The 27,226-nt window shown below is 42.2% G+C and overlaps 2 protein-coding genes and 1 long non-coding RNA gene across 6 annotated transcripts in view; 1 reads left to right on the top strand and 2 right to left on the bottom strand.

The window, feature by feature from the left end:
• The window catches only part of CCDC138 (coiled-coil domain containing 138), a 41,355-nt gene extending 37,873 nt beyond the window's left edge, over window positions 1–3,482 (bottom strand). The window contains exons 1-3 of the mRNA XM_068425211.1: window positions 3,470–3,482; window positions 1,284–1,344; window positions 492–630 (exon numbers count right to left, since the gene is read on the bottom strand). Coding sequence (XP_068281312.1) covers window positions 492–625 — 134 coding nt within the window. The 5' untranslated portion in view covers window positions 626–630; window positions 1,284–1,344; window positions 3,470–3,482. The remainder of the gene's footprint in view (window positions 1–491; window positions 631–1,283; window positions 1,345–3,469) is intronic.
• A 228-nt stretch (window positions 3,483–3,710) lies between these two features.
• Window positions 3,711–4,685, top strand: LOC137660558 (uncharacterized). 2 transcript variants are annotated; one of them, XR_011047702.1, is made up of 2 exons: window positions 3,711–4,027; window positions 4,316–4,685. It is a non-coding gene; the product is annotated as an uncharacterized lncRNA (long non-coding RNA). The 2 variants fall into 2 exon arrangements; XR_011047701.1 differs by having other exon boundaries at window positions 4,115–4,685.
• A 1,504-nt stretch (window positions 4,686–6,189) lies between these two features.
• Window positions 6,190–27,226, bottom strand: part of LOC137677842 (E3 SUMO-protein ligase RanBP2-like) — a 42,673-nt gene continuing 21,636 nt past the window's right edge. For 2 of the 3 annotated variants that reach the window (XM_068425479.1, XM_068425481.1), the window contains 9 exons: window positions 21,902–22,066; window positions 20,414–20,506; window positions 19,309–19,505; window positions 11,648–11,876; window positions 11,038–11,136; window positions 10,739–10,881; window positions 8,898–9,171; window positions 8,404–8,738; window positions 6,190–6,720 (listed from right to left, as the gene is read on the bottom strand). In XM_068425479.1, coding sequence (XP_068281580.1) covers window positions 6,415–6,720; window positions 8,404–8,738; window positions 8,898–9,171; window positions 10,739–10,881; window positions 11,038–11,136; window positions 11,648–11,876; window positions 19,309–19,505; window positions 20,414–20,506; window positions 21,902–22,066 — 1,841 coding nt within the window. In that variant the 3' untranslated portion in view covers window positions 6,190–6,414. The remainder of the gene's footprint in view (window positions 6,721–8,403; window positions 8,739–8,897; window positions 9,172–10,738; window positions 10,882–11,037; window positions 11,137–11,647; window positions 11,877–19,308; window positions 19,506–20,413; window positions 20,507–21,901; window positions 22,067–27,226) is intronic. The other variant, XM_068425480.1, reaches the window with a different exon arrangement.

Below are 27,226 nucleotides of genomic sequence, written 5' to 3'. Positions count from 1 at the left end.
GTAAGCACGTGCATGCAGCAGGTAAAATCAACGCTCCTCTCACCACCAACCACCTAATTCCAGGAAAGCTAAAAATACAAACCCTCTTTTTTCATTATTTTTTCATGTTTGGTGTAAAGTAGCCCTGAAAAGAGATTTCTTGGCTTTTGGAATTAAATTATCTCTAAATAAACTTAAAGTTGTTCATCAGTCTGAGCTATTTGCTTTCCTCCTAGTTCAGTTTATATCACCAGTTCAGTTTATATCATCCCTGTATCCCATCAGCAATTCCAACATACACGAATTAGAAAGTGAGTGAAACAATACTCCTCATCAAAATCAGCATTTGCATTATTTCATACATCGGCCACAAACCATTACTTACTTAACAAGAAAACAAGAATCTTAAAATGACTTCTGGATCTGTGCAATCCGAACATATTGTTTACTCATGGTTTATCTGGATTATGAGAAATAATAAATGATAAACGAAAGCTGAAAACACCTCTTACCAATCCCAGTCTTCAAAACTTTGTAGGAAATCACCAGAAGATCTGACGCAGTTCTCTATTCCACCTTCAGTAAATTCTGACTCTAAAGAACATTTGGATAAAGAAATAGTGGTATTTTCCAGTGAGCTGTCCATGACACCTGGAATATATAAAATAATAATAATTTTATTTTGCATTTGAGAAGCTGACATTAAGAAATCGACAAAGGCTTATCAGAAATGCTTGCCATGTAATCATGTATGTTTAAGAATCAAAAAAAAACACTGACGCAGCCTGACAAATGAGTGAAGAATTAGAACAGTTTAAACTATAGGATGAATTATTTAGTGTTCAAACCAGATTTGTCTTTCTGAAGTTTTACAGCTTGCTTTCATATACTAATTTTTCTATAAACGAAGTTTGATAAACACATTGTTTTATCCTGCTGTCCATATACACCAGCAACATGTGTTTCTCGAGAAGCCCAAAGACATTCTAAATATTAAATGCATACATATCTTAAATTAAAGCCAAATGTATGCATTATGAGGTGGACTGCTACCACCTACTTCAAGCAGGACTTAAACATAAACAGGCTGGGAACCATTGGTCTAAAGCATCCTTTGTCCTCTTCACATGAATGTTAACACTCCCAGGCTGGCTCCCAGATATCACAAAACCCTGATCAAGAATGTCTACCTATTTAAAATGAGAAAATACAAAACTACTTAAAATAAATTTAGGAATGATACAGTTTTAATATATATATATTTTCCCTGAAAAAGACATCAAAGCACCATTGCTTGGTATTACCTTTGTATACTAGGGAGCTTCCACTCTTATATTCAGTATGTAATGCTCCTGAAAGGCAATCCTACAAGAAAGCACAAAAAACACTGTAATATAGTCAGAATTTTCAGGGAAAGTGTATGTTAGAACTTACTTGTTTAACAGTTAAAGTGCCTCGTGACAGAACTTACTACAAACTATTGACTTTGAAAAGGGAAGTGGGTTTTTTTCAATATATAAATGTAAATGGCCCTCATATTAATACAAAGAGGCAAACAATTCCCCATAGCCTAATAATGAAATATTCAGTGTTATATGTCAAAATATTTGAGAGACTATAAGACACTATGAAGACAGTAACATACGGGCATAAAAGTAGGATTAGATAATCACAGAAACAGTGACATCTGTCTTTACAACTAGGCTTTTTATGTCAGTTTCCTGTTCTACTTTTTCCAACTAACTTGTAACTATGTACTAACAAAACGGATGACAGAAGTATTAGGCTACAAGCAAAATCAATCAAATGTACGTTAGAAAAGACCAGACTCAAAGCAGCTCTCATGATCTTAGTTGTGTTTCGTTGCATCTCTCTGTATGCTCTAAATGAAGTCATCAACTGCTGTTATTTCCTTGCACTTAAATACTGCTTTTTAATGAAATAACAAAACACACAAGCAGATCTACCATTTCCTTCCTTGCAAGCATTACACTTTAAAGTCTCAGCGATAGTTTTTTAAAGATAACTTCTGAAAATTATTTTTCTTTAAAGAACAGTTCTGCAATTCAAAGCAGAATATTCCCAAAGGAAAACACATCTGGAGCACCACAAAATGCGACCTCAGTTGCAAATCCTTCTGGAAGAGCTAAGGGCAGATACATCCAGATTTCAGCTGCTAAAGAACTCAAATCAAAATCAAATCACTCAAATCAAAATTCACCTCTTATTTGGGATGGTTACTGATCCTAAAATGGCAAGTCACACTTCCTCAGAAAAAAAAGGTAGGCTTCTGTATTCATCTGATGATTCCCAGGATCAGCTTGATCTCCAAATCCAACTATGTATCTAGCCCAAATCCAGCTTTCAATCTCTCCCAATCTTTGGCCGCTTTCTGGGTATTTTTACAACATATTACTTCCCTTGCAGCATGAGTTTGAACACTTAAGGTCTGTTATCCCCTGGGCACACTGGAAGCATTTGACCCATGGAATACAGATGCAAGAAATCAACTGCAAAAATTTGTCTCAGTGAAAGACAGACTTCAGACAAAATAAAAGTAAACGCCTAGCCAGTGACTACTCCTTCTACAAAGTGTGAAAGACTTTTGAAACACCAGCATGGGGGTGGGTGTCTTTGCTGCTGGATTTTTAGGCAGATCAGTTTCCTAATCCACTATGCAGACCCATAAATACTTACATCAGCACAAGGGATGGGAACAGAGGAATCACAATCCAGTTCCTTCATTCATATCGATACAAAGCACTTGGCGTTCTCTGGTGTAAAATAACATTGCTTTACCTCAGCAAGGGAATGATACCAAACATAATATACTGTTTGGTCATTGTGGCAGTCTCTTATGAACTCTGGGTTTGATTCTCCTCTGGCTGACTAAATATGGAACAATTTCCTGCTCCCTGAAAACAGAGCTAATCATTAGGCTTTATGAAAAACCACAAACACTCCTAACGCATTCTAAATAAGGCTAGCAATTGCTGTGGAAAAAGATGATAGGAAAGAAATGAGTTATCCTATTATACATGTTTCAGACATGCCTAGTAGACTACTTCTAAGAGGATTCACATATCATCCTGCCCAGCTGGGAGGCACCAGAAAGTTTTAGGCAAAAACTAACTGCCAAGCTGCTCAGGCTGTGTTTTGGGAATGCACAGGATTTGGAATTGCCATTTCCAGGGAAATTTCAAGTTCAGACAAGGATGACTCTTCAGCACTTCTGCTGTAGCGCAATCAGAGCAGAGGGACGGGGCAGGACTAGAAAGAACACACTTTACACGTAAGCTCCTAAAGTCTGTTTAAATCCCATTTTTGCCTCTCACACTGGACGCGTATATATTACCACAGTGTTTACAAGGACCCCCAAGGGAGGGGACACAGACCCCCCCCGCCAGCACCTCAGGGACCGGGCGAGGAGGAACGGCTTTTCCCCTCCTCCCTCGCCGCTCACCTCCATCCCCCGGCCCTCCCGTCTCACCCCCGCCGGCCCCCGCAGGTCGCGCCGCTGCAGAGGCCCGGCGAAGCGCCTGCGGCCCGGGCCGGGGCCCGCCATGACGCGCCGCTCGCGCTCGAAGGAACCGCCACTACCCGCAGGCGGCGGGCGCAGGCGCAGGAGGCGGCAGGGGACAGGCGGGCGCGCGGCGGAGCGCATGCGCACAGTCTCCCGCCGCTCGGGCCGCCGCTCGCGGCGGGGGAGGCGCAGGCGCGTCTGTTGCCCCGTGGCGCCGACCGAGGGGTGGGGAGGGGGGCAGCCCTCGCTCGGGCTGGGCCGGAAGGCGGGCAGTGGAGACCCCCTGTCCCACCACCGCCGGTGCTTCCTGGCGCGCTCGGCTTCGCGGCGCAGGCACACCGCAGCAGCGGCTGTTTCCCCTCCCCGCGGCGGGGCTGCGGCCTTCCCCTCCTGCCGCCCGCGGAGGTGGGTAGGCCCCAGCCTCACACAAGCCGGCCAGCGTCGGGCTGCTGCAGGGGCACCTTCCCCGGGGAATCCGTCAGCTGCGTGTCGTATGGTGAACTGCGAAGATGTAATATAAAAAAAGTAACTAGTAGACAGACACAAGTGGTTAAGTGCATGTTAACACACATCCAATCCAAAGCTTACCGGTTTTGTTGTGTTGTTCTACAGCCTAATGCTTATGGAAGAAGCATTCCCTTGAAACGATTGGGGCCCCAAGAACAAGGGATGTTGTAAATACCTTAGACAGTCGACTAACCTAGTTATATCAATAAATAAAGGGGAGCCTTTTTAACGAAGATGGCCGTATCTCACTTCACACAACTGGGCCTTGAGATAGTTTCTAACTAAGATGGCTGTGTTTCACTTCAGACAACTTCGCCTTGGGAAAACAGAGGCACGGAAACAAAGATAAGGGAGTTGCAACAGCTGCTTCGAAGGACATGGCCTACATGATCCCTGGCCTGAGTTTGCACAGAAACGGGTCAGTCAGTAAACACAGTGAGGAAGACTACCAGCCTTCATCTGAAGACCCCTGATGACCACCAGCGAAAATGACTGCGCATGCAGAGCATCCATTTGCATATCTCATGGTTATGTAAATGAGTTCTCGGAAATCCTATGACTATGTATAACTTTATGGTATATAGTCCCTGAAAATTTGCCAAACCTGCGGAGCACTCATGGTGGATAATCCCCAGTGCTGCCCAGCGCTGCAATAAAGAATGCCTGCTTAATAACACTCTAGTGTTACTGAGTTTTCTTTCGGACTCTTTACCCAGCCGCACCTACCTTCCCACTGCGGTGAGGAAAGTTAGAAAGCAAGGAGGTTTGGAGATTTCCAATTTTTGTATCACCCTCAGAAGCTTCAGGGGAGAAGCACTCTTACCCTCCTTTAAAAAAAAAAATACCAAAAATACCTGAAGGCTGAACACGTAAGTTACATATTTCCAGCTTACAGATGGTAATGCCAAATTGGTTACCTTGAAAAAGAACCTTGAAATACCAGCACTGAACTGTACAGTAGAAGTTTAAAAACCCCCACATTTATTCATGCATATTCACTACTGAGAGACAAAGCTTTAAAAGATAAAATGATCCTGTTACCTGTAAGCTACAGTAGTTCGGTTGTGCAGTGAGGTCAGAGAAGTCTGCCATAGGAAATGAAGCTAATAAACATATTGAGAAGACAGCAGTAAGCAGGGAGTTAGACTACAGCATTTCAGGTAACATCCCAATGGCAATTGGATGGTTTTCACTAACCTAAGTCATTTAGAAATACTGTATGTAAAAAAAAAAAAAAAAAAAGTTGGTACACTTCTCCAGCAAAAGAAAAAAAATCAAAACATTTAAGAATTATTCTCTAGCTTTCAAATACTGAAGTGCTATTCAGAGACTTCAGACAGCACTTAATTGTTTTGGCTGGGATAGAGTTAATTTTCTTCACAGTAGCTAGCACAGGGCTGTGTTTTGGATTTGTGCTGAAAACAGTGTTGATAACACAGGGATGTTTTTGTTACTGCTGAGCAGGGCTCACACTATCAAGACCTTTTCTGCTTCTCACACTGGCCTGCAAACGAGTAGGCTGGGGGTACACAATAAGTTGGGAGAGGACACAGGTGGGACAGCTGACCCCAACTGACCAGAGGGATATCCCACACTATATGATGTTGTGCTTAGCAATAAAAGCTGGGGGAAGGAGAAGAAAGAATGCGGGGGACGTTCAGAGTGATGGTGTTTGTCTTCCCAAGTAACCATCACACATGATGGAGCCCTACTTTCCTGGAGATGGCTGAACACCTGCCAGCCGATGGGAAGCAGTGAATGAATTCCTTACTTTGCTTTGCTTGTGTGCACGCAGCTTTTGCTTTACCCATTAAACTGTCTTTATCTCAGCCCATGAGTTTTCTCACTTTTCTGATTGTTTTCCCCCATCCCACTCGAGCAGAGGGAATGAGCAGCTGTGTGGGGCTTAGTTGTCAGCTGTGGTTAAACCATGACAAGCACAATCCAGCATCTACCTGCTAGGTGCCTCAGCTTGCTTTCTGCACATCAAAAGAGTAAGTTTCAAAGGCCTTCTATTACTGACCAGCAATTAGCACCTACAATTTGCATATTCAAAATAGATATTTATAAGAGCAGGAAGCCAAATTAGGCAAGTTTTTATTTTTTTAAACAAACCAGACTGAAGACAAGACATTTATTTTAACAAGACTAAGATTTAATTTTTAAAATTTGACATTTAATACAAATATGTCAGGATAACACAAATACACCTGAAATATGCCAGTGTCTGAACTTTTTATTTAACATGCAAAAAAAAATTAGAACACATAGAAAACCCAACTATAAGCTGTAATTTTACATTTATACATCAGAAGTGTCCATTTTAAGAAGTTGAAATAATTAGTCAATAACATCTAAATACTGATTTATACTGTTAGAACATCTGTATACTCAAAGCAGTAACTCTATATTTGTCCACAGTCTGTAATGACAATTCGTCCATTTACTAGCCCTTTAGGAGAACCAAAGGACTCCATCTTTTTCACAACATCCATTCCATCTTTCACAAACCCAAATACCACATGCTTGAAGTCCAAGTGTTCTGCTTTTTTAAGTGTTATGAAGAACTGAGAATTATTCGTATCCCTGCCCTTATTTGCCATTGACAACAATCCAGGACCAGTGTGTTTCACTTCAAAATTCTCATCTTCAAATGCTGCTCCATAAATTGACCGTCCACCTGTACCATCATGGTTAGTTATATCACCTCCCTCAAAAAAAAAAAAAGCGCACAGCATGAACTTACAAGTCCCAAAATATAAAGCAACAGCACAATTCCCTTTCAACAGTAAAGACTTTGCTTTGGAAGAACTCATTCTTAGTTTTCACAAATACCATATTTACTTATATCTAAGGCTTCCCAGCTTCAGCAGCTTTGTTCATGGTAACGGAAGCAGCAGTGGTAAGTTTATCCCTTATTTATTCTAAACGCAGCATTTTATCTTCCTGTTCCACATGGTGAGCACTGCTGTAGGCCTGTCTTTCCCACTGCCTGCTTCCCACATCACTTGGCCCTGATAGCTGGGACCTCTGTTATTGAAGGCCTGTCCTTGCTTAGTCCATGCAGGCACAGAATTGATCAGCTGAAAAAGGTTAAGGTACCAATGATAAGTAATTTTGTGCCTCTGTGCAGGCTGCAGCTTTTGCCACATTACTGCTTGTTCAGGAGAGCAGCTACTGCTAGTGAGCAGTATCTTTTGTCTTTCTGCAAGGCAGCAAGCTTCTGGCTTTGGATTATTTGACTATATGCATAAAGGTGACAGTAAAGGTTATCATATCTTTGAAGAAAAGCCTTAATTCTCATTTGCTTCTCACTGTACCCAGAGAAAGTTCAGGCAAAGAAGAGCAAACTTAGAATATACTGATTTCATGTGATAAAATATCACTTTTTGTCAGGGTATGCATGGTGCAGTTAACTGTTTTAAGAAAGTCTGCTCCTTATAGGATGTGGAATACCCCAAAACAAGCTTAAACCCTAAATAAGCAATGCTGCTTTCCTTATCAGAAAGCCAAAAAGTTTTAACAAAAAAGCCAGAAAGGGTATACTTCAGATACAGGTGATACCTAATCAAGAGACTGGGTAATTTTTTATTTTGGTGAGGAAGTTGGTTCATTCTGCCTGTTACAAGTCAGTAAAACTCAGATTGAATTATTCATGAGAATTTTAGGAAAGAAGGAAAGGTCTATCTGAGCCGTGATCAATCTCACAAGCCTTCAGCATTTGTGAAGAACTTGCTAGTGCTACCAAATGGACAGAGGTTTAAAACCAACACTGTCTACACAAGGGTTCAGATGCACTGCAGGCTGATACTCTTGGTGAAAAATTGGGGTATTTTAAGGAACAGGCCACTGCATGATAACGACTAGAAGACTTCTTTTAGATGGAAACTTGAGTATTGAAAACATCAGTTTTAAAGTTCACGTTATCTGAAATACAAAGTGTACTTTAAAATGCAAGAGGAGCCTGGGAAGTACATGTTCTTAGCAGGTGAGCATACAGAAATTCCTCTCTGCAGAGAGGGAAGGCTGAATGGTAGGTTTGGGAGCCCTTAACTTTCCTTGTTGTTCCTGTTTAGCAATAGACCCCTTGTCCATTGTAAGAGGAGATGTCTATCTCCCTTTTTTCTTCCACACTAACATGGCAGCACTAGGGAACACTAAAGCATCAGGCAGCTGGCAGGCATGCATAAAAAGCATTTGACTTAGGGCAGCAAGTGCTGCATGCACCATTTTTCCTCTCCTTGTAGGGAAAGGGTAGACGAGAGTACCTTGCACACTGGATTCATGCTGCCAACAAGAACATGCTATCCTGTGTAATGGATTTTTTTTGAAGTGCCATTGTTAGTCAAGATGCATCTCATTCTCTCAATCAAGAGTCTTCCCGTTACACTTACCTGACACACAAAGTCGGTGACTATTCTGTGAAAGCGGGAGTTCTTGAATCCAAATCCTTTCTCTCCTGTGCACAGGGCCCTGAAATTTTCAGCAGTTCGAGGGACAATATTTGAAAATAGCTCCATGGTTATGTGTCCTATAGGTTCATCATCAGCAGAAACTTCAAAATACACAACAGGGTTGGTGTCCTTTGACAGTCCTTCTGCCAGAGATAAGTGTCCCTTCTGCAGTTCTGACAAGCTTAGCTGGCATTCTCTAAACCTCTTCTTGAAAGAATTAGCCATTTCTTGGGTTTTAAATCTGACTGCAAGTTGTTCTACTTTTACTTCACCATCTGAAAATAAATCCGAGAACAGGTTTCTTTAGTTCTATTCAGTATAGTCAGAAATGAATAGCTTTCACCTTACATAATCTCCAGGGAGAAACAAAGCCACAGAAACTACAGACCACCTAGAAAAGACAAACACCATGCAAAAAAAAAAAAACAACTCACCAGCATAATCTGTGGCTGTCCAAATTAAAGCATTGTTTGATGTATCAGAGGGCACCAAGTTCATTTCTTTGGTGATGACGTGGTTTGCACAGACTTTAAGAACTTGGTCCCTTCTCATTAGGACTCTATAGTATTTCTTCTGTGTATGGAAGAGGATCTTTATCTCTCCAACACCACGCTCCTTCCACTGAGTCGCATCTCTGTCCCATCTGTAAAGTTTTGCCCTCTCTTTGAAGAGAATTTCTTCATCTTCTTCTCCAGATTTTACCTCCACCTAAAAAAACAGCACAGTGGAGTACCTGTGATATCGCAGAGAGCTGCTGACACCAACGATATTAAACAGTATTGCATACACTTATGATGATTCTGATACATTACAATGGAAAATTATTCAACGTGTTCCTTTCTCCAACACCATATTTATCACACACCAAAATAAGTAAAACGTCTAGCCTTTCCAGAATTTAAAAGCCCAACAAATTCCACTGTTTGAGATTAATTATAGCACTGCAATACTACTTTGCCATACTGCATATGGTTTTTGGTGGGTGTTTGTTGGTTTTACTTTGGGGGTGAGTTCTTTGTTCGGGTTTTTTTTCTTTAAAAAAACCCAAACACTATCAAGTGTTCTGGCAAGTTTATCAGGGAAGTTTCAGGTTTGCTGAATGATGTGCACACTGAGAAGTGAAGACATAGTACTATTACCATTCCAGGTGTTACCTTTTGAACATTGTTAAAGAACTTGATATTTACATTTGAACAGAATAAACATCAACTGAGTATAACAAACTGAGCCATATCTCCTCCTCACTTTATGTCTGCATATTACTGGCCTCTAACCTCCTTTAGTTAACACATCTTCCAAAGACAAGGAACACTTGAGAGAACTGGGGAAATATGTTACAAACAACTATTTGTGGAGAGAGAAGGGAGACTGAAGAAGAGAAGCAGCAAGTAAGGGAAGAAAGAAAACCACCGAAGTCATAATATGACACACAGATGAGCAAAGGCATACAAAATTTTTAAGGTGGTTGAAGGCATGTTACAAACTACATCAAATTTGCTGTTCAAATTAAAGGACACTGCATACTATTTGTGCTCTCTTTGTCTTGCTTAATAATTATACTAATCTATAATTAAGTTGTACTATTTATAGGAAATCCAGACAATATGACTATAACATCAGAAAAGTTTGAAATGGTTATGAGGCACACTAAGGCTAAACACCAAATCAAGACATTAACAACTGTGTGAAGCCTCACTCGGTAAGTTATAAGGTTACCTTCAAAGTTGAAGGTTCTCCTACTTCTTGAAAAGCAATTTATTTTCAAACTAACAAAGTTAGTTCCCTTAGCCTTCAGGTGAGGTTAATTGTACATCTTTTTTCCTTAGTGATTCTAGAAATCTCTTGCCCAGCTTAGAGTAAAAATTTTAAGTTGGCATGGCTTTCACAGAACTGAATCTACAAGTCATGGATACAAAGCCACAGCTGAGTTGTTAGCACTAACAGTTACTCAGTTCCTCCCCTTGCTTTTGAACTGTGCTATAATGAATCAGTTTTAGCTTTTACAAGTTATGTGTACAAATTTACATACTGATCAACACTCAGTCAAGGTATAATGAAATAAACTTTGAAGATTTTAACTGATGCACCAGACACTTCCCCTGTGCTAAGCTGCACTAGGATTTAAACCAGCAAGTGTTTCTACATAGGCAGTGCAAGAAATACAGAACAAAGCACACAACATGGAAGGCAAAGTTAGTTAAGCAAAGCATTTTTTAAAAACTTGGTGTGTTAGGCGACACGCTTATGTTGTTGTATATCCCAGAAGTCCCTTTACCTCTGGTAAGGACACAATTGGCTCAAAGTGGATATCATCACTATGCACCACCTCATCATCACTACCACCTTCTTCTTCATCTGCTTTACGGGCTGTCTCTCCAAACACAGCTGCTCCTGTATTCGCCCATTTGAAGTTTTTATCTACGATTAAGATATTAACATTTTAAACTTTGTGTAGTTTTTCCTTCCAGACAAAAACTTGCAAAACACTGTTGTTAAATGATCAATCAGTAGAAACTGGGTGCACAAAAGGTATAAAATCCAGCTGAGAGTCTGTCTCAGACTAGTTTAACTCACCTTTTGAGCCAAAAGCAAAGTCTCCAGAGTTTTTGGAAGCCAGATCTGCAAATGACAAGCCTGCAGTATTGCCGAAACCAAATGAGACGATTCTGTTTTCTAACAAATAAGAGAGGAAAGTCAAAGGTTTTTCTCTGCCTTTCTTAACGAAAAAGTGTTTAATGTTATGTAGTCATAAAAATAAACTGAAAAAGTCTCTATGGTATTTTTCTCTTCCAATAAATGTAAAGTTTGCGTGCCAATTGTCATCATGACAGTCATTTATTATGGTTTAAAAAAAGGGCTCAAGACTGCATGAGATAGTTCGAGCATGCTACTTCTGTGCAGATCCACAGAGCTCTAATGTATTCATGCAGTATTTAAGAGTAAACTAATAAAAGAGAGTACATAATATCTAAATTATACAACAGACACTAGCATTGCTCTGTAGTAGTGCCATTTGAACACTCCAGAATTTGATGTATATAATGATTTTAATCCCCAGTCACGTTTATTACTAGATTGGTACTCATCCTTCTAATTCAGTACTAATACTACTTCTCTGCAAGTATGCTTTTCTGTAGATCAGTTTAAGTTGCTACAAAAAAACAGAACATAGCCCTGACCTTACCTTGTGTTGACTCCGAACAGTCCGAATCACTTTTTTTAGTCGACAAGTCTACAGGTTTGTCATCAGCTCCCGATGAAGTCCATGATACTTGCACAGTTTCCGTGGTGGAATCTGGTTCTTCATTGTTGGTAGCTGACTGGACAACCACTGTCACCTCACTGGTTGATGGAGCAGGTACTTCTTCACTACTGGTACAGACTAAGTCAGTTGAGCTTGTAACCTCATTCTCCTGAGATTAATAAAAAGTAAAGTAATAAGCAAATAAGCTAGAAGAGCCTAGCATTCAAACCATCTCCTCAGAGACTCAGAACAGTCATTTTAGAAAAAAAGAACACCAGGAAAAAATGTTGTTGTAAGCCTTCTGAAGTTTTTCATTACACTTAACACACATTGGACCTTTACTTGATAAGAGAGTAATTGTTTAAAGCTGGGCCAGCTATTAACCAGGTGGCAGATGCTCTCTGTTAACTCTCTCCCCCCCACCTAAGGGAAAGGGAAAGGGAAAAGGGAGAGAGACTTATGGGTTGGAAAGTTAAAACAGTTTTAATAAACTATAATAATGAAAAAGAATATAATAACAATAATAATAGAAATAACCAAATATATACAAATATGTACAAAACCAAGATCAAGAGCTTGGAAATCCTCCTCAGGTAGAGTTGCTCCCCCCAGCACAGGCAGAGGGGAAAATGCAGTAGCTCCCCCCAGCACGGGCAGAGGGGAAAATGCAATAGCTCTTCCTGCCATCACACCTGCAGGCTTTTAACTGGAAAATTGGCAAAGCTGGTACCAATCAGTGGGAGACAGGAGGGCCCCTCCCTCCTGGGCCCCACCTCCAGGAGGCAGTGGGTTAGTGATAAATAGGAAAGTGAGAATGACGTGTGTGGGATGGAATACCTCGTTGGTCAATCTTGGGTCACCTGCCCTGTCTGCTCCCCCCTGCAGGTGCGAGCCCCCTTCGGCTCTTCACTCATAAGCAGTGAGAAATTTAGCAGTGACTTTGGTTTCTTTAAGACTAATTGGCCTGGTTTGGGCCAAACCAGGACATTCCACCCCTTATTCCATACCATTCACGTCATACTCAGATCACCACTACCTTTTCATTTTCAAATATATATACACATATCACTAGTTTATGATTCATCTCTATACAAAAAGTTCATTAAGTTCATTTCGTTCAGGATTGTGGGTTTCCATCTGGCTAGCAGTCTCTCAGCAGTCTCTCTGGCTAGCAGTCTCTCTTTCGTCATGGTTCGTGCCCACGGGTTGCAGGTTAAAGATGTTAGACTCGAGGAGGTTACTGGACGCCACTTGATGAAGCTAGCTCCGGTCTCATCACCACTGTCTTAACCTGAAAGACACTTATGCAGCAACAACATACAGTTCAGACTTAAGTAGTCTCACCCAGAATCAGATCACCTTCAGGGACACATCGGACTTCACCATCTTGCAACATCACCCACCAAGTACATCCAGGTCCCTGAGCAAAAGCAATCCCACGAATGGGTTTACCTTTGCCCGTTACAGGAAGAACCCAGACAGTTTTTCCCAATAGATTCCTTTCATGCACCACAGGGACTTTATCTACTTCTACTGTATGTAGAAGGTCTGACTGAGCAGGGCCAGCTCAATTGATAGATCCCCTGGTGTTAACTAACCAGGTAGCTTGTGCCAGGCCAGATGCTTATCCCAGTTTTTAAAGGTTCCACCCCCCATTGCTTTCAGGGTAGTTTTTAACAGCCCATTATACCGTTCAATTTTCCCAGAGGCTGGTGCATGATAGGGGATGTGATATACCCATTCGATGCCATGCTCTTTGGCCCAGTTATCTATGAGACTGTTTTTGAAATGAGTCCCGTTGTCCGACTCAATTCTCTCTGGCGTGCCGTGTCGCCACAAGATTTGCTTTTCGAGGCCCAGAATAGTGTTCCGGGCAGTGGCATGGGGCACAGAGTATGTTTCCAACCATCCGGTGGTCGCCTCCACCATGGTAAGCACATAGCGTTTACCCTGGCGGGTTTGAGGGAGTGTGATATAGTCAATTTGCCAGGCCTCCCCATATTTATATTTCAACCACCGCCCCCCATACCACAGAGGTTTTAACTGTTTGGCTTGCTTAATTGCGGCACATGTTTCACAATCATGGATAACCTGTGCAATAGAGTCCATGGTTAAGTCCACCCCTCGGTCACGAGCCCATCTGTATGTTGCATCTCTCCCTTGATGACCTGAAGTGTCATGAGCCCACCGAGCTAAAAATAGTTCACCTTTGTGTTCCCAGTCCAAATCTATTTGGAACACTTTAGCAGCTTGATCCGCTTGTTGGTTGTTTCGATGTTCCTCAGTTGCCCGACTTTTAGGTACGTGAGCATCTACATGACGTACCTTCACGACTAGTTCCTCTAGCTGAGCAGCAATATCTTGCCACAATTCAGCAGCCCAAATAGGTTTCCCTTTGCGCTGCCAGTTGCTTCGCTTCCACTGCTTTAACCACCCCCACAAGGCATTTGCCACCATCCATGAGTCAGTATAAAGATACAGCCTTGGCCACTTTTCTCGTTTAGCAATGTCTAGAGCCAGCTGGATGGCTTTTACCTCTGCAAATTGACTTGATTCACCTTGTCCTTCTGTGGCTTCTGTGACTCGTCGTATAGGACTCCATACAGCAGCTTTCCACTTCCGATGCTTTCCTACAAGACGGCAGGATCCATCGGTGAACAGGGCATACTGCTTCTCATCCTCTGGTAGTTCATTATATGGTGGGGCTTCTTCAGCACGTGTCACCTCCTTTTCTGGTGGCATTCCGAAGTCTTTGCCTTCTGGCCAGTCCATGATCACTTCTAAGATTCCTGGGCGATTAGGGTTTCCTATTCGAGCCCTCTGTGTAATTAATGCAATCCATTTACTCCACGTCGCATCAGTTGCATGATGGGTAGTGGGAACCTTACCCTTGAACATCCAGCCTAGTACTGGTAATCGAGGTGCCAGGAGAAGTTGTGCTTCAGTACCAATTACCTCTGAAGCAGCTCTAACTCGTTCATACGCTGCCAGTATCTCTTTTTCAGTTGGAGTGTAATTGGCCTCGGAGCCCTTGTATCCTCGACTCCAAAATCCTAGGGGTCGACCTCGAGTCTCCCCTGGCACTTTCTGCCAGAGGCTCCAGGTAGGACCATTGTCCCCAGCTGAGGTGTAGAGCACATTTTTAACATCTTGTCCCGTACGGACTGGCCCAAGGGCTACTGCATGCACAATCTCTTGTTTAATCTGTTCAAAAGCCTGTCGTTGTTCAGGGCCCCACTGAAAATCATTCTTCTTTCTGGTCACTTGATAAAGAGGGCGTACAATCTGGCTGTAATCTGGAATATGCATTCTCCAGAAACCCACAACGCCTAAGAAGGCTTGTGTTTCCTTTTTGTTAGTTGGTGGGGACATAGCTGTTATTTTGTTGATCACCTCTATCGGGATCTGGCGACGCCCATCTTGCTATTTAATCCCTAAAAACTGGATCTCCCGGGCAGGTCCCTTGACCTTGCCTCTTTTTATGGCAAAACCAGCTTGCAGAAGAATTTGGATTATTTTCTCCCCTTTGTCAAAAACTTCTGCTGCTGTATCACCCCACACAATGATGTCATCAATATATTGCAAATGTTCTGGAGCTCCACCCTTTTCTAGTGCAGTCTGGATCAGTCCATGGCAAATAGTAGGACTGTGTTTCCACCCCTGGGGCAGTCGATTCCAGGTGTACTGGATACCTCTCCAGGTAAAAGCAAACTGTGGCCTGCACTTTGGTGCCAAAGGAATAGAGAAAAAGGCATTAGCAATGTCTATGGTGGCGTACCACTTGGCTGCCTTTGACTCCAGTTCGTATTGAAGTTCTAGCATGTCTGGCACAGCAGCACTCAGCGGTGGCGTAACTTCATTTAGGCCACGATAGTCCACAGTTAATCTCCATTCTCCATCAGACTTTCGCACTGGCCATATAGGACTATTAAAGGGTGAGCGAGTCTTGGTAATCACTCCTTGATTTTCTAATTGTCTAATCAGTTTATGAATGGGGATCAGGGAGTCTCGATTGGTGCAATATTGTCGTCGGTGCACCGTGGTAGTAGCAATTGGCACCTGTTGTTCTTCAACCTTCAGCAACCCCACAACAGAAGGATCTTCTGAAAGGCCAGGCAAGGTAGACAGCTGTTTAATGTCCTCAGTCTCTACAGCTGCTATACCAAAGGCCCATCTATACCCTTTTGGGTCCTTAAAATACCCTCTCTTGAGGTAGTCTATGCCAAGGATGCACGGAGCATCTGGGCCAGTCACAATGGGGTGCTTTTTCCATTCATTTTTAGTTAGGCTCACTTCGGCCTCCAATACAGATAACACTTGAGATCCTCCTGTTACTCCTGAAATACTGATAGGTTCTGCCCCTTTATGATCCGATGGCATTAGGGTGCACTGTGCACCAGTGTCTACCAGGGCTCGATACCTTTGTGGTTTTAATGTGCCAGGCCATCGAATCCACACAGTCCAATAAATCCGGTTGTCCGTCTCCTCCACCTGGCTGGAGGCAGGGCCCCCCTAATTAAGAAATGGATTCATGCTGCTCACAGGGACTGGACCTTCATTTCTCCTATTCACACTTGGGAAAAAGTGATTTGGGGCCCATCTCCCCTGACTGGGGTCCTGCTCACTGGTAACTGGAGCAGCCATCCTTCTAGAAAAATTCTCTCTGGTATTTCTTTTAGCTTGCAACTCACGTACTCGTGCCTGTAGGGTACTGGTAGGTTGTCCATGCCATCTGCTCATGTCCTCCCCATAACCACGCAGGGCAAACCACAGGATACCTCGTGATGTGTTCCTTTTCCTTTGAGCTGGTCCTGTAGGAGAACGTTTTCTCTTAACAGCTGCAACGCGTGCATGTGTAGGTAGAGAGTCAAGTTTATTCTCGATCATGGACAGTTTGTCTGACAGTTGTTTAAATGAGTCCTTGTTCTCCTTAGTCAGTTTTTCCACAGCTGAGATGCGTGCCTGCAGCGCGGAAGAAATACTATCTTCATACTGTCGCATACAGTTAGCCATTTCACCCACACTAGATCGTGCCATAGCATCTTCTCCCCATACTAATATTGACAATGTATGGGTATATGTCGGTGGAGCACTCTTCACAACCTTCCGGAACATGGATCGGTTGCATTCCACTTCATCAGGATCTACAGGATCTACAATGTCCCGTGGGTGTCTATAAATGATCTCTTGCACAGCCAGTTCTCTAAGGTAGTTAATACCTTTTTCTATAGTGGTCCATTTGCTTAGGTGACTCATAACATCATCTTTATAGGGATACCTGCTCTTTACAGCTGACAAGAGTCGCCTCCAGAGACTGACAGTGTTTGACTTTCTTGCGAGCGCCTTATCAATACCACCATCTCTGGACAGGGATCCCAACTGTCTGGCTTCTCTGCCATCTAATTGCATGCTATCTGCCCCATTATCCCAGCATCGGAGCAGCCAGGTAATAATAGGTTCACTGTCATAACGGCTGAAGTCTTTCCTTATATTTCTCAGGTCCTTCAGGGATAAGGAGCGGTAGGTTATCTCTACGTCCGAGTCCTCCTCTTGTGATAGTTCTGCTTTAGAAGGACCTTTCTTCTGTGATGGGTCTGTTTTAAAAGGACGATCGAGGAAACCCCCATCTGTGTCAGGCCCTAACTCTGCCTGAGAAGGGCCCTCACCTGGGTCATATGATGGCTCTGCCTTAGAAGGCTCTGAGTCATCATCCTTCTCTTCACGAGCTGATTTCTTCTGGTATTTCTTCCTGGTTAGAGGAGCAATTGGTACAGATTCGATAGATGCTGGAGTCTGAGTAGATGCAGTGGCTGTCGTGGGAGTGCTGAGAGTCTGAGTAGCTGCAGTGGCCATCTTGGGGGGTGTAGCAGCTGTGGTACAGGCTGCCAAGGTGTCAGTGGGTTTAGTGGCTGTAGCGGCAGTACACACTGTAGGATCTGAGGTGGCTACATAACACCTACAACTGTCCCTGCACCGATATTTAATCTTATCCCACATCAGAAACACATTCAGGACAACCAAAAATAAAAACATGCCACCTAGACAGCACCATCCTAATTTCACAAAAGCTAGTGGAATCAGCTTGGCAGAAAAGGAGAAGGTACTATTTCCCAAAGTAAAACTGGAAGTGTAATCATTAACAGAATCTGCTAAAGGATGCCTGGAGCGCGCAGATGAAGTTGCTGCTACTGATTCGCGATTAAAGCTGCCCATCATTGTGTCATAGAGATAAGAGATCGGAATATTAACTGCCCAGTTTATCACAGCATAAATCAGTATCATACCCCATACCAAAACAATACATTTCGACCAGTGCCCACTGCTAAACTGCATGTAAACATTCATAAGAAGCAAGCAATAACACAGTGCCCACGGCAGGTAAGGCATCATTGCAATACTCAATTGTGAAAGAAACTCCATAAAAAGATGAGATAACACAGCATTCAAAAATGACATCACCATCTTCACTATCTGTTTTAACTTTCCAACCCCTCGTAAATCTCAAAGGAAGAAATCTGATATTCTCTCAGCTGAGCTCTCTGGGTCTCCTCCCACCAGAGCCAGGATTCAACTTATCAGAGCAACCTGTTGGAGCTTCTCTCGAGCCCCACGTTGGGCACCAATAAATCTGTCATTGTTTAAAGCTGGGCCAGTTATTAACCTGGTGGCAGATGCTCTCTGTTAACTCTCTCCCCCCCACCTAAGGGAAAGGGAAAGGGAAAAGGGAGAGAGACTTATGGGTTGGAAAGTTAAAACAGTTTTAATAAACTATAATAATGAAAAAGAATATAATAACAATAATAATAGAAATAACCAAATATATACAAATATGTACAAAACCAAGATCAAGAGCTTGGAAATCCTCCTCAGGCAGAGTTGCTCCCCCCAGCACAGGCAGAGGGGAAAATGCAGTAGCTCCCCCCAGCACGGGCAGAGGGGAAAATGCAATAGCTCTCCCTGCCATCACACCTGCAGGCTTTTAACTGGAAAATTGGCAAAGCTGGTACCAATCAGTGGGAGACAGGAGGGCCCCTCCCTCCTGGGCCCCACCTCCAGGAGGCAGTGGGTTAGTGATAAATAGGAAAGTGAGAATGACATGTATGGGATGGAATACCTCGTTGGTCAATCTTGGGTCACCTGCCCTGTCTGCTCCCCCCTGCAGCTGCGACCCCCCTTTGGCTCTTCACTCGTAAGCAGTGAGAAATTTAGCCGTGACTTTGGTTTCTTTAAGACTAATTGGCCTGGTTTGGGCCAAACCAGGACACTGAAGTATCTCTGAAGTAGTATGCTTTCAAAAAAATACTATTACTTTCTGAAATCAGTTAGTCTTTATGTATACATTAAGAGTGATTTTACTAGCCAAAGCAGTTTATACTTTATGAAAACAGCTGTACCTCCTTTCTCTTCCCAAGGAAATTAACATCTAAGGTGCTGCTTCAGTGTTAACAAAGACTTGAGGCACAGCCACAGAAGAGTCAAATAGTTTTTCGCCACTGGATGTTTTAGTTCTCACAAGGTGAAAACTACGTAGAGTCTCACATGTATATGAAGTAATTGTACAAGTTTAATGACAAAAAGTTTAGTAAAGATTCAGTTCTTACTTTCGTTTCTTGAATTTTAACTTCTGTCTGTAAGTCTTCTGGACTGTCATCCTCAGTATCACTGCTGACACCACAGACAGATGTAGAAGGAACATGCAGAGTTTCTGCTTTAGCCGTCTCCTCAGGAGCTGGTTTCTTTTCCCAAGCAGTAACACATTCTCTTTCATTGTCAGATTCACTTTTTCCTGTAATGCCTACTGCAAAGAATAAAAATTAGTGGAAAATAGCTGGGAAAGCAGCTAAATACTGAAGTATTTTTTGGCACCTACATTATCAAATAACCTCATGATAGCCCAAGCAACTTGAAGTAAGACTTCAGGAGTTTTTCAAACAGCATTATTGTTTGAACAGCACAAGTGAACACTAACTTAACTCCACTTGGGGTGACTACAATTGGAAGTTCATCATACTTGGTTTCCATTGCTACCAGGGAATTTCCATGCAGTGATGAAGAGATCAATCTTGCAGCTGCCACTACTACTAGCTTCCTTCAACATTTGCTCATATTTCAGATGGCTCAATATATACCACCTCTTTCTAGCCAGTATCTTCAAAAAAACCCCAAACTTCACTTCTAGAAGTATCTACCCAGATTTTCAGTTATGCAACACTGAAGTCTGAGGCACAGCCAGAGCAGACATAAACATAAGCAACAAATTCAATCTTCTACACCTGTATTTCTAGTATAAAGACCAAATATCCTTTTTTTAATTGAACAATATTAACTCATAAGCTTAATTTGACTATCTGCAGAAGTAGCAAGTATTCACAGATGCAGACAACTTTTGTCTTGTACAGTATCGTGCCAAGCTGAATTCTTCATATTCAGAAGGAGCCCAACATAGGAAGACACTTTGGTGTTCTTGTTTAGAGGCCCACTGCAATGTACATTTTTCATTCAGGTATTGCTTTACTGCTAACTAACAGTTTGACATACTGAACTTAAAGCTGTATTTTGAGATGCAGCTTTCTTACTACCAGCATTAGGGCTTCTAAAAACTATCTCAGGAAACATACAACTAATCTTGGTGTCCAAGTGTCCTTCAGATTTAGAGCTTATGTTTCAGTATGTAAGAAATTTTACGTACTGCATTTTAAGACATACCTTTTACAGGATCTTGCAATTTCTTTTTCCCTTCTGAATCACTGGGATACAGTCTTCCATTAAGTTTCTTAACAGCTGTTTCATAGTCTTCATCTTAAGTACAGGAAACAAGCATAAGTTCTCAGGCATCCTCTAGCAAGCACGCATAATTTTTGCTTATGTTTTGAGAGTTCCACAAATCAGCAAGTAAGCTTTCACTTCTTATTTTGCATACATGTGCTTCAGTGTGCCATTGACACTTTTCTCAGCCTAGATTGTTACGGATGTGAGGCACAGGTTTTGTGTTCAGAAAACATATTTCTTCTTGAGTGACTGTATTAAGAGTACCACTAAACAGAATTGGGAAGGAAGACTGAAGAGCTTTTATAAGAAAACTAGCAAGCTCAGATATCTGTGGGAGGGGGTTTGTCTTCTCCCATTTTCTGTTGAATACAATGCTTCAGAACTTCCATTAACATATCTGCTGCTGAATAAATTAAGAGTAATTTAGTTGCATGCAATAAGATTTGATATAAAATATTTCCAGTTTTAGTGTTAGGAATTTGCTTTAGAAGACAAATAAGCCATTAGTGTAGCATTTAGGGAACCTGAGCATGTTCCTTTTTGATAAAGACTGCCTTGTATTTGTCTCTAAAAATAGTTACAGAAATAAGCCTCTTGCTCAAATGAGACTAGGCTCAAACATCCAATTATTTAGTCTTACCTAATCAACTGCACTGGTAATGAGTGTCAACATCCATAATACATCAATACAAATTCCCTTTAGTCATTCCTGGGCCTTCATTGTACTATTCTGTCTTGGAAGACCCAAGCGTACATCTTTGCCATAAGGAAGATAACAGAGTTATTTCCCATCAGTCCAAATAAAAATATTAGAGTGTCTAATGGTTCTGATAGTATTCATAGAATCACAGAATATCTCTAGTTGGAAGGGACCCATAGGAATCACCAAGTCCAACCCCCTGCTCCTTGCAGGAGTACCTAAAACTCAACCACATGGCTAAGAACATCGTCCAGTCGCTCCTTGAACTCTGACAGGCTTGGTGCCATGACCACTGCCCTGGGGAGCCTGTTCCAGTGACTGACCACCATCTCTGTGAAGAACTGTTTCCTAATGTCCAATCTGAACTTCCCCTGACAGCTTCATTCTATTTCCTTGTGTCCTATTATCACTGGTCACCAGAGAGATCACCACCTCCTCCTCCACTGCCCCCTTGAGGAAGTTGTAGCCTGCAGTGAGGTCACCCCTCAGCCTTCTCCAAGCTGAACAAACCAAGTGACCTCAGCCACTCCTAGCAAGTCTGGCCCTCAAGGCCTTTCACCATATTGGTCACCCTCCTCTGGACACGCTCCAAGAGTCTGATGTCCTCCTTATATTGAGGCACTCAAAACTGCACACAGTGATCAAGGTGGGGCTGCACCAGTGCAGTATATTACACCCTTTCCCCACAGAAAGGCAACACAAAGATCAAACTTGGCACTACTTACCATCATCCTCGTCACTCACATATCCAGGCTTATTCTTGTAACAGAAGAATGTTGAAGGTAGCTTGAGAAAGCCAGCGAGAGCTCTCTGTTCAGGGGTAGGTGTTAACTCGTAAACAATTATAACCTCATCAGATGGAAGATCATCTTCTGATGTTGTCTTCTCAGCTTTTTACAGAAATTTAACAAACAGAATCACAGAATCAGTCACAGAACCAATCGGGTTGGAAGAGACCTCTGGGATCATCGAGTCCAACCATTGCCCTGACACCACCACGTCAACTAGACCATGGCACTAAGTGCCATGTCCAGTCTTTTCTTAAACACATCCAGAGATGGTGACTCCACCACCTCCCTGGGCAGCCCGTTCCAATGTCTAATGACCCTTTCTGAGAAGAAATGCTTCCTCATGTCTAACCTGAACCTGCCCTGGCGAAGCCTGAGGCTATGTCCTCTTGTCCTATTGCTAGTTGCCTGGAAGAAGAGGCCGACTCCCACAAACCATTAAAACTGAATAATTTCAGCACGGGGAATAACACTAACTCCACATTGCCATTATTATAGAACTGAATTAATTCTAAGGCAGTTAGAAATACATTTGGAGCCTACATATTTTCTATTGATCCCCACGAAACAAATAAAAGTTACAGGATGCTAGGACAGAGCATCCTGTTAAAACTTCAGAAATTCTAACCTGCATGCCCGACTACATCCTGTTCTATTGCCTCAGAACAGAAACAAGCCTGCATCTTTATATTGTTACAAGGACCATGCAATTAAGTCCTCACATCAAACAAAATACGACTATGGAGAAGAATGGATACAGGTGTCATCTAGAGGTAGAAAGGCAAACTTCAGGCCTGGAAAAAAAAAGTAACGTTGTCTACAGCAACATGTCCTGTTGAATCACTTAAAAGTGCTTTAAGTTCTAGAAAATATTAAACAGTAACTGAATAGAACTTATTTCAGTTTACCTATGGGAAATCTGAGCTTTTTATTAGCTAATCTCAATTCACCCTAATAGCTGTTGCTGAAACTTTCACTGTTACAGAAGTAAAGTAATTTTTAGTTCAATCTTGAACAGCAAAAAATACTGCTTTCAGCCTATTTAACTAGCTTTCCCAGAAAGGACAAATACCACTATCAATTTTATTATACAGCTTTTTCTCCTTTCTCCTTCAACATTAAGTTGTCCATTCCACTTGTATTGAAAAAACAGTGCATAATCAAAGGTTAAAGTTGAAAGCACAGCCTAGAGCAAACAGCAGAAAAACATATGGCTATAAGAACAAGCAGACAGACTTGGAAACAAAGATTTGAATTTATGATGAGAGAATGGAAGCAAAGAGGGAGGATATACCAGTTTAAGCATGATGTATTATTTGGATGGGGTTTTGTTTGGGTTGCATTTTAGTGTTGTTTTGAGAGGGGGAATTTGGGGGTAAGGGTGTGAGAAACAAATTTGTTGACTATTTATAAGAATTACCCCATAAACACATCAATATCTATGCATCAGCTCTTTCTAAGAACAATTTGACTGCTTTAGTAAGTCAACCTCTTTGCTAATGTTCTCCAGGTTTGAGTTAAACTAATCAGCAGAATTTGAAGGGTGCTCTCAAAAGCTCACTGTTCATTAGAAATTATTTGCTAAGTTTGTGGCACAATGTAGTCAGTGGGAACCTGAAGCTTCAGCTAGGAACCAGACTGCTACTCAGTTCCCGAGGAACACAGACTTTCCTGCTCATGCAATTTGATATTCATTATTGCAAGAGGAGACAAGGACAGAGAAGTGTAAGGTTTACAGACATACCTCTTCACCCTCTAACACAACTGAGACACTAAAATAAATCTGCTTTTTAAAAGTAGTTTTCCCACATGTATCTTCCAATAGATTAAGAGCAATATAAAGAACAGTAGAATAAAAGCAAAATCCAAAGTACTAGTTCAAATTTAAGTCTTTTTTTGAAGTGTTCCCTCCCCAACCTTTGCCCCAATTGACTCTCCCTTTGATTAGAAGTTAATCATTTCGGGCATTTATACACCAGTATAGCTCAAACCCATTACTGGCACATAGAGTCTTGTAGAGTAATCCTTTTTGCTCACTTTTCTTAGATCTCAATAGCTCTTCTGAGCCTGTATAAAGTACATGTAGCACAAAACTCTTGAACAGCAAATTTCTAAGTTCATATCTTGACAGCAGGCTATAGATGTTTTCATATATTTTCTCAGAATCTTATGCAAAAAACTCACTAACCCTAGCTGATTTAAGGATCAGGAGTACACCTAGTACTGTGTTATCAAGATATGTAGGTATCCTGCATGTTAGCATGTAGTTTATTCACTCAGGTTAGTTAAGCAAGTGTCTCAATTGGACTGAGTAAGTTTGCACCAAGTACACCACAGAGGTTTAGGCAAAAAATAGCTTTCCTTAGGATTAGAGAATTTTCATAAATATATCTTTATAGAATCACAGAACGTTAGGGGTTGGAAGGGACCTCTGGAGATCATCGAGTCCAACCCCCCTGACAGAGCAGGACCAATCTAGGCCAGGTTACACAGGAACACGTCCGGACGGGTCTTGTAAGTCTCCAGAGAAGGAGACTCCACAAGCTCTCTGGGGAGCCTGTTCCAGTGCTCTGTAACCCTTACAGTAAAGAAGCTCTTCCTCATGTTGAGGTTGAACTTCCTGTGCTCTAGCTTGCATCCATTGCCCCTTGTCCTATCGCAGGGCACAAGTGAAAAGAGGTTGCACCTTTCTCTTGACACCCAGCCCTCATATATTTATACACATTAATCAGATCCCCTCTCAGTCTTCTCTTCTCCAGACTAAAAAGCCCCAGGTCTCTCAACCTTTCCTCATAAGGCAGGTGTTCCAGTCCCTTAATCATCCTCGTAGCCCTCCGTTGGACTCTCTCCAGTAGATCACAGAATCACAGAATCACACAGAATGTTAGGGATTGGAAGGGACCTCAAAAGATCATCTAGTCCAATCCCCCTGCCGGGGCAGGATTGCCTAGACCGTATCACACAGGAACGCGTCCAGGCGGGTTTTGAATGTCTCCAGAGAAGGAGACTCCACAACCTCTCTGGGCAGCCTGTTCCAGTGTTCGGTCACCCTCACTGTAAAGAAGTTTTTCCTCATATTTAAGTGGAACAGTGACACTGGCTTTCCTCCAGTCCTCAGGCATCTCTCCTGTTTGCCACGATCTTGTGAAAATGACGGAGAGTGGTAGAGCAACAACATCAGCCAGTTCTCTCAACACTCTTGGGTGCATCTCATCAGGGCCCATGGACTTGTGTGTATTCAATTTCCGTAACTGATCACTAACCCACTCTTCACTGACTAGTGGAGTGTCTTCCCTCCGCCAGGCTTCCTCTCCTACATCCAGGGTCTGGAGATCACAAGGGCTGGTCTTAGGATTAAAGACCGAAGCAAAGAAGGTATTCAGCAGCTCTGCCTTCTCTGCATCCTTGGTTATCAGGGCTGCCGCCTCATTCAGCAGAAGGCCCACACTTCCCCTGTTCTTCCCTTTGCTACTGATTTATTTGAAGAAGCCCTTTTTGTTCTCTTTTACTTCCCTTGCCAGTTTTAGTTCTAAGAGGGCTTTGGCCTTTCTTGTTGCCTTCCTACACGTCCTGACAACTTCCCTATAGTTCTCCCAAGTGACAAGACCCTTCTTCCACGAACTGTAAATTTCTTTCTTCCGCAAGATTTCCTTCAGAAGCTCCTTGCTCATCCATGCAGGTCTCTTAGCACGTCTACCTGATTTTTTACCCAAGGGAACGCACCTATCTTGGGCTTGGAGGAAGTGGTATTTAAAAACTGACCAGCTTTCTTGGGCTCCTTTGCCCTCCAGAGTCTTAGCCCATGGGATTCCTGCAAGTAGATCTTTGAAGAGTACAAAGTTGGCCCTGCGGAAGTCCAGGGTCGTAATCCTACTTATTGCCCTACTTCTACCTTGTAAAATACTAAACTCCCACCATGTCATGATCACTGTCGCCACGGCTGTTCTCAAGCTTAATGTCCCCAACTAGTCCTCCTTTGTTCATTAATACAACAAAACAAAATAATCTTCAGCAACAAGAAAAATTTATTCCGAAGTCAGTCAGGTAGGTGGTAAAACTGTGAGCTTTGTAGAAAGCTAGCTAGAAAACTGTGGCAGCAGAGGATATAGTCCATCATATTCAACAGACAGCATTCCCAAAGAATTATCATGCAGTGTCCTTCAGTAGCCTTTGTGCAAAGTAGCTGAATAATACAAATACATTAAAAAGCCACTTCAGATTAATCCATAGGTAAAGTTTTCCGTGAAGCTGATATATCAAATGCTGGATTAAGATTCTAGTGTTCCAAGCAGCCACTCAAAGTGACAAAACATTAAGATTACAACATGCATTTGCCCTCAGAATACTAAGGCTGAGCAGTATGTTCACTGGTTCAGTTAAGTCAGTTTCTGCTCACCTTCTCCACAAGAAAGTTAACTTTTCTTATTCAAAAATGCTGCAAACAGCTTAAATGTAACTTCACAGGCAGCCATGAAAACAGAGCGCCATGCATACATACAACATATTCTTAAAAGACTGTTGGTTTTGTGATAATAGAACTTTCTACTCAGAGGAAAAAATCCGCACAAAACATTGTTAGTATATGGAGGGAACAAAATAAAGAACAATACCATGCACAACAGCTCTTTTCACTGGTGTATTACCAAAGCTTTTGTTTCAACTGACACTAAGACCAGGTAGGCCTAAATATCTGGCTAGTCACAACACATTTTTTTCTCATGCATATATCAGTGAATATCTTCTGGATATGAGAGAAAAGCACCAGAGTTTAAACCTTAATGCATGTGACTGATACAGTAACATGCAATTGACATAACTGATTCAGATTTGTAGAGCACTTATAAAAAGCAAATTACTTGACCTGAGAAAAACTTAAGTACTTTTGCTTGGAGGGGCAGAACTACTACGAGGTTAAATTTCTTCTGAATGTTGCTCTAGCACAATTCAGAAGCCACTCCCCAAAAGACGTTCCCCGCGAGAAAGCCTCAGACTATATTTGCATTGGGTAGGCTTGAAAACCTAATTCGGAAACGACTTCTCAAAGTCATCTGCTACTAAGTCAGAGCTCAAAACAAAGCCATCAAAAATAGAATCACAGAATGGTTTCAGTTGGAAGGAACCTTAAAGATCACCTAGTTGGAAGGAACCTTAAAGATCACCTAGTTCCAACCCCCCTGCCATGGGCAGGGACACCTTTCCACTAGACAAAGTTGATCAAAGCCCCATCCAACCTGGCCTTGAACACTGCCAGGGAGGGGGCAT

This window comes from Nyctibius grandis, chromosome 2 (assembly GCF_013368605.1).
Source record: "Nyctibius grandis isolate bNycGra1 chromosome 2, bNycGra1.pri, whole genome shotgun sequence".
NCBI lineage: Eukaryota > Metazoa > Chordata > Aves > Nyctibiiformes > Nyctibiidae > Nyctibius > Nyctibius grandis.
This window is presented reverse-complemented; position numbering and strand designations above follow the sequence as displayed.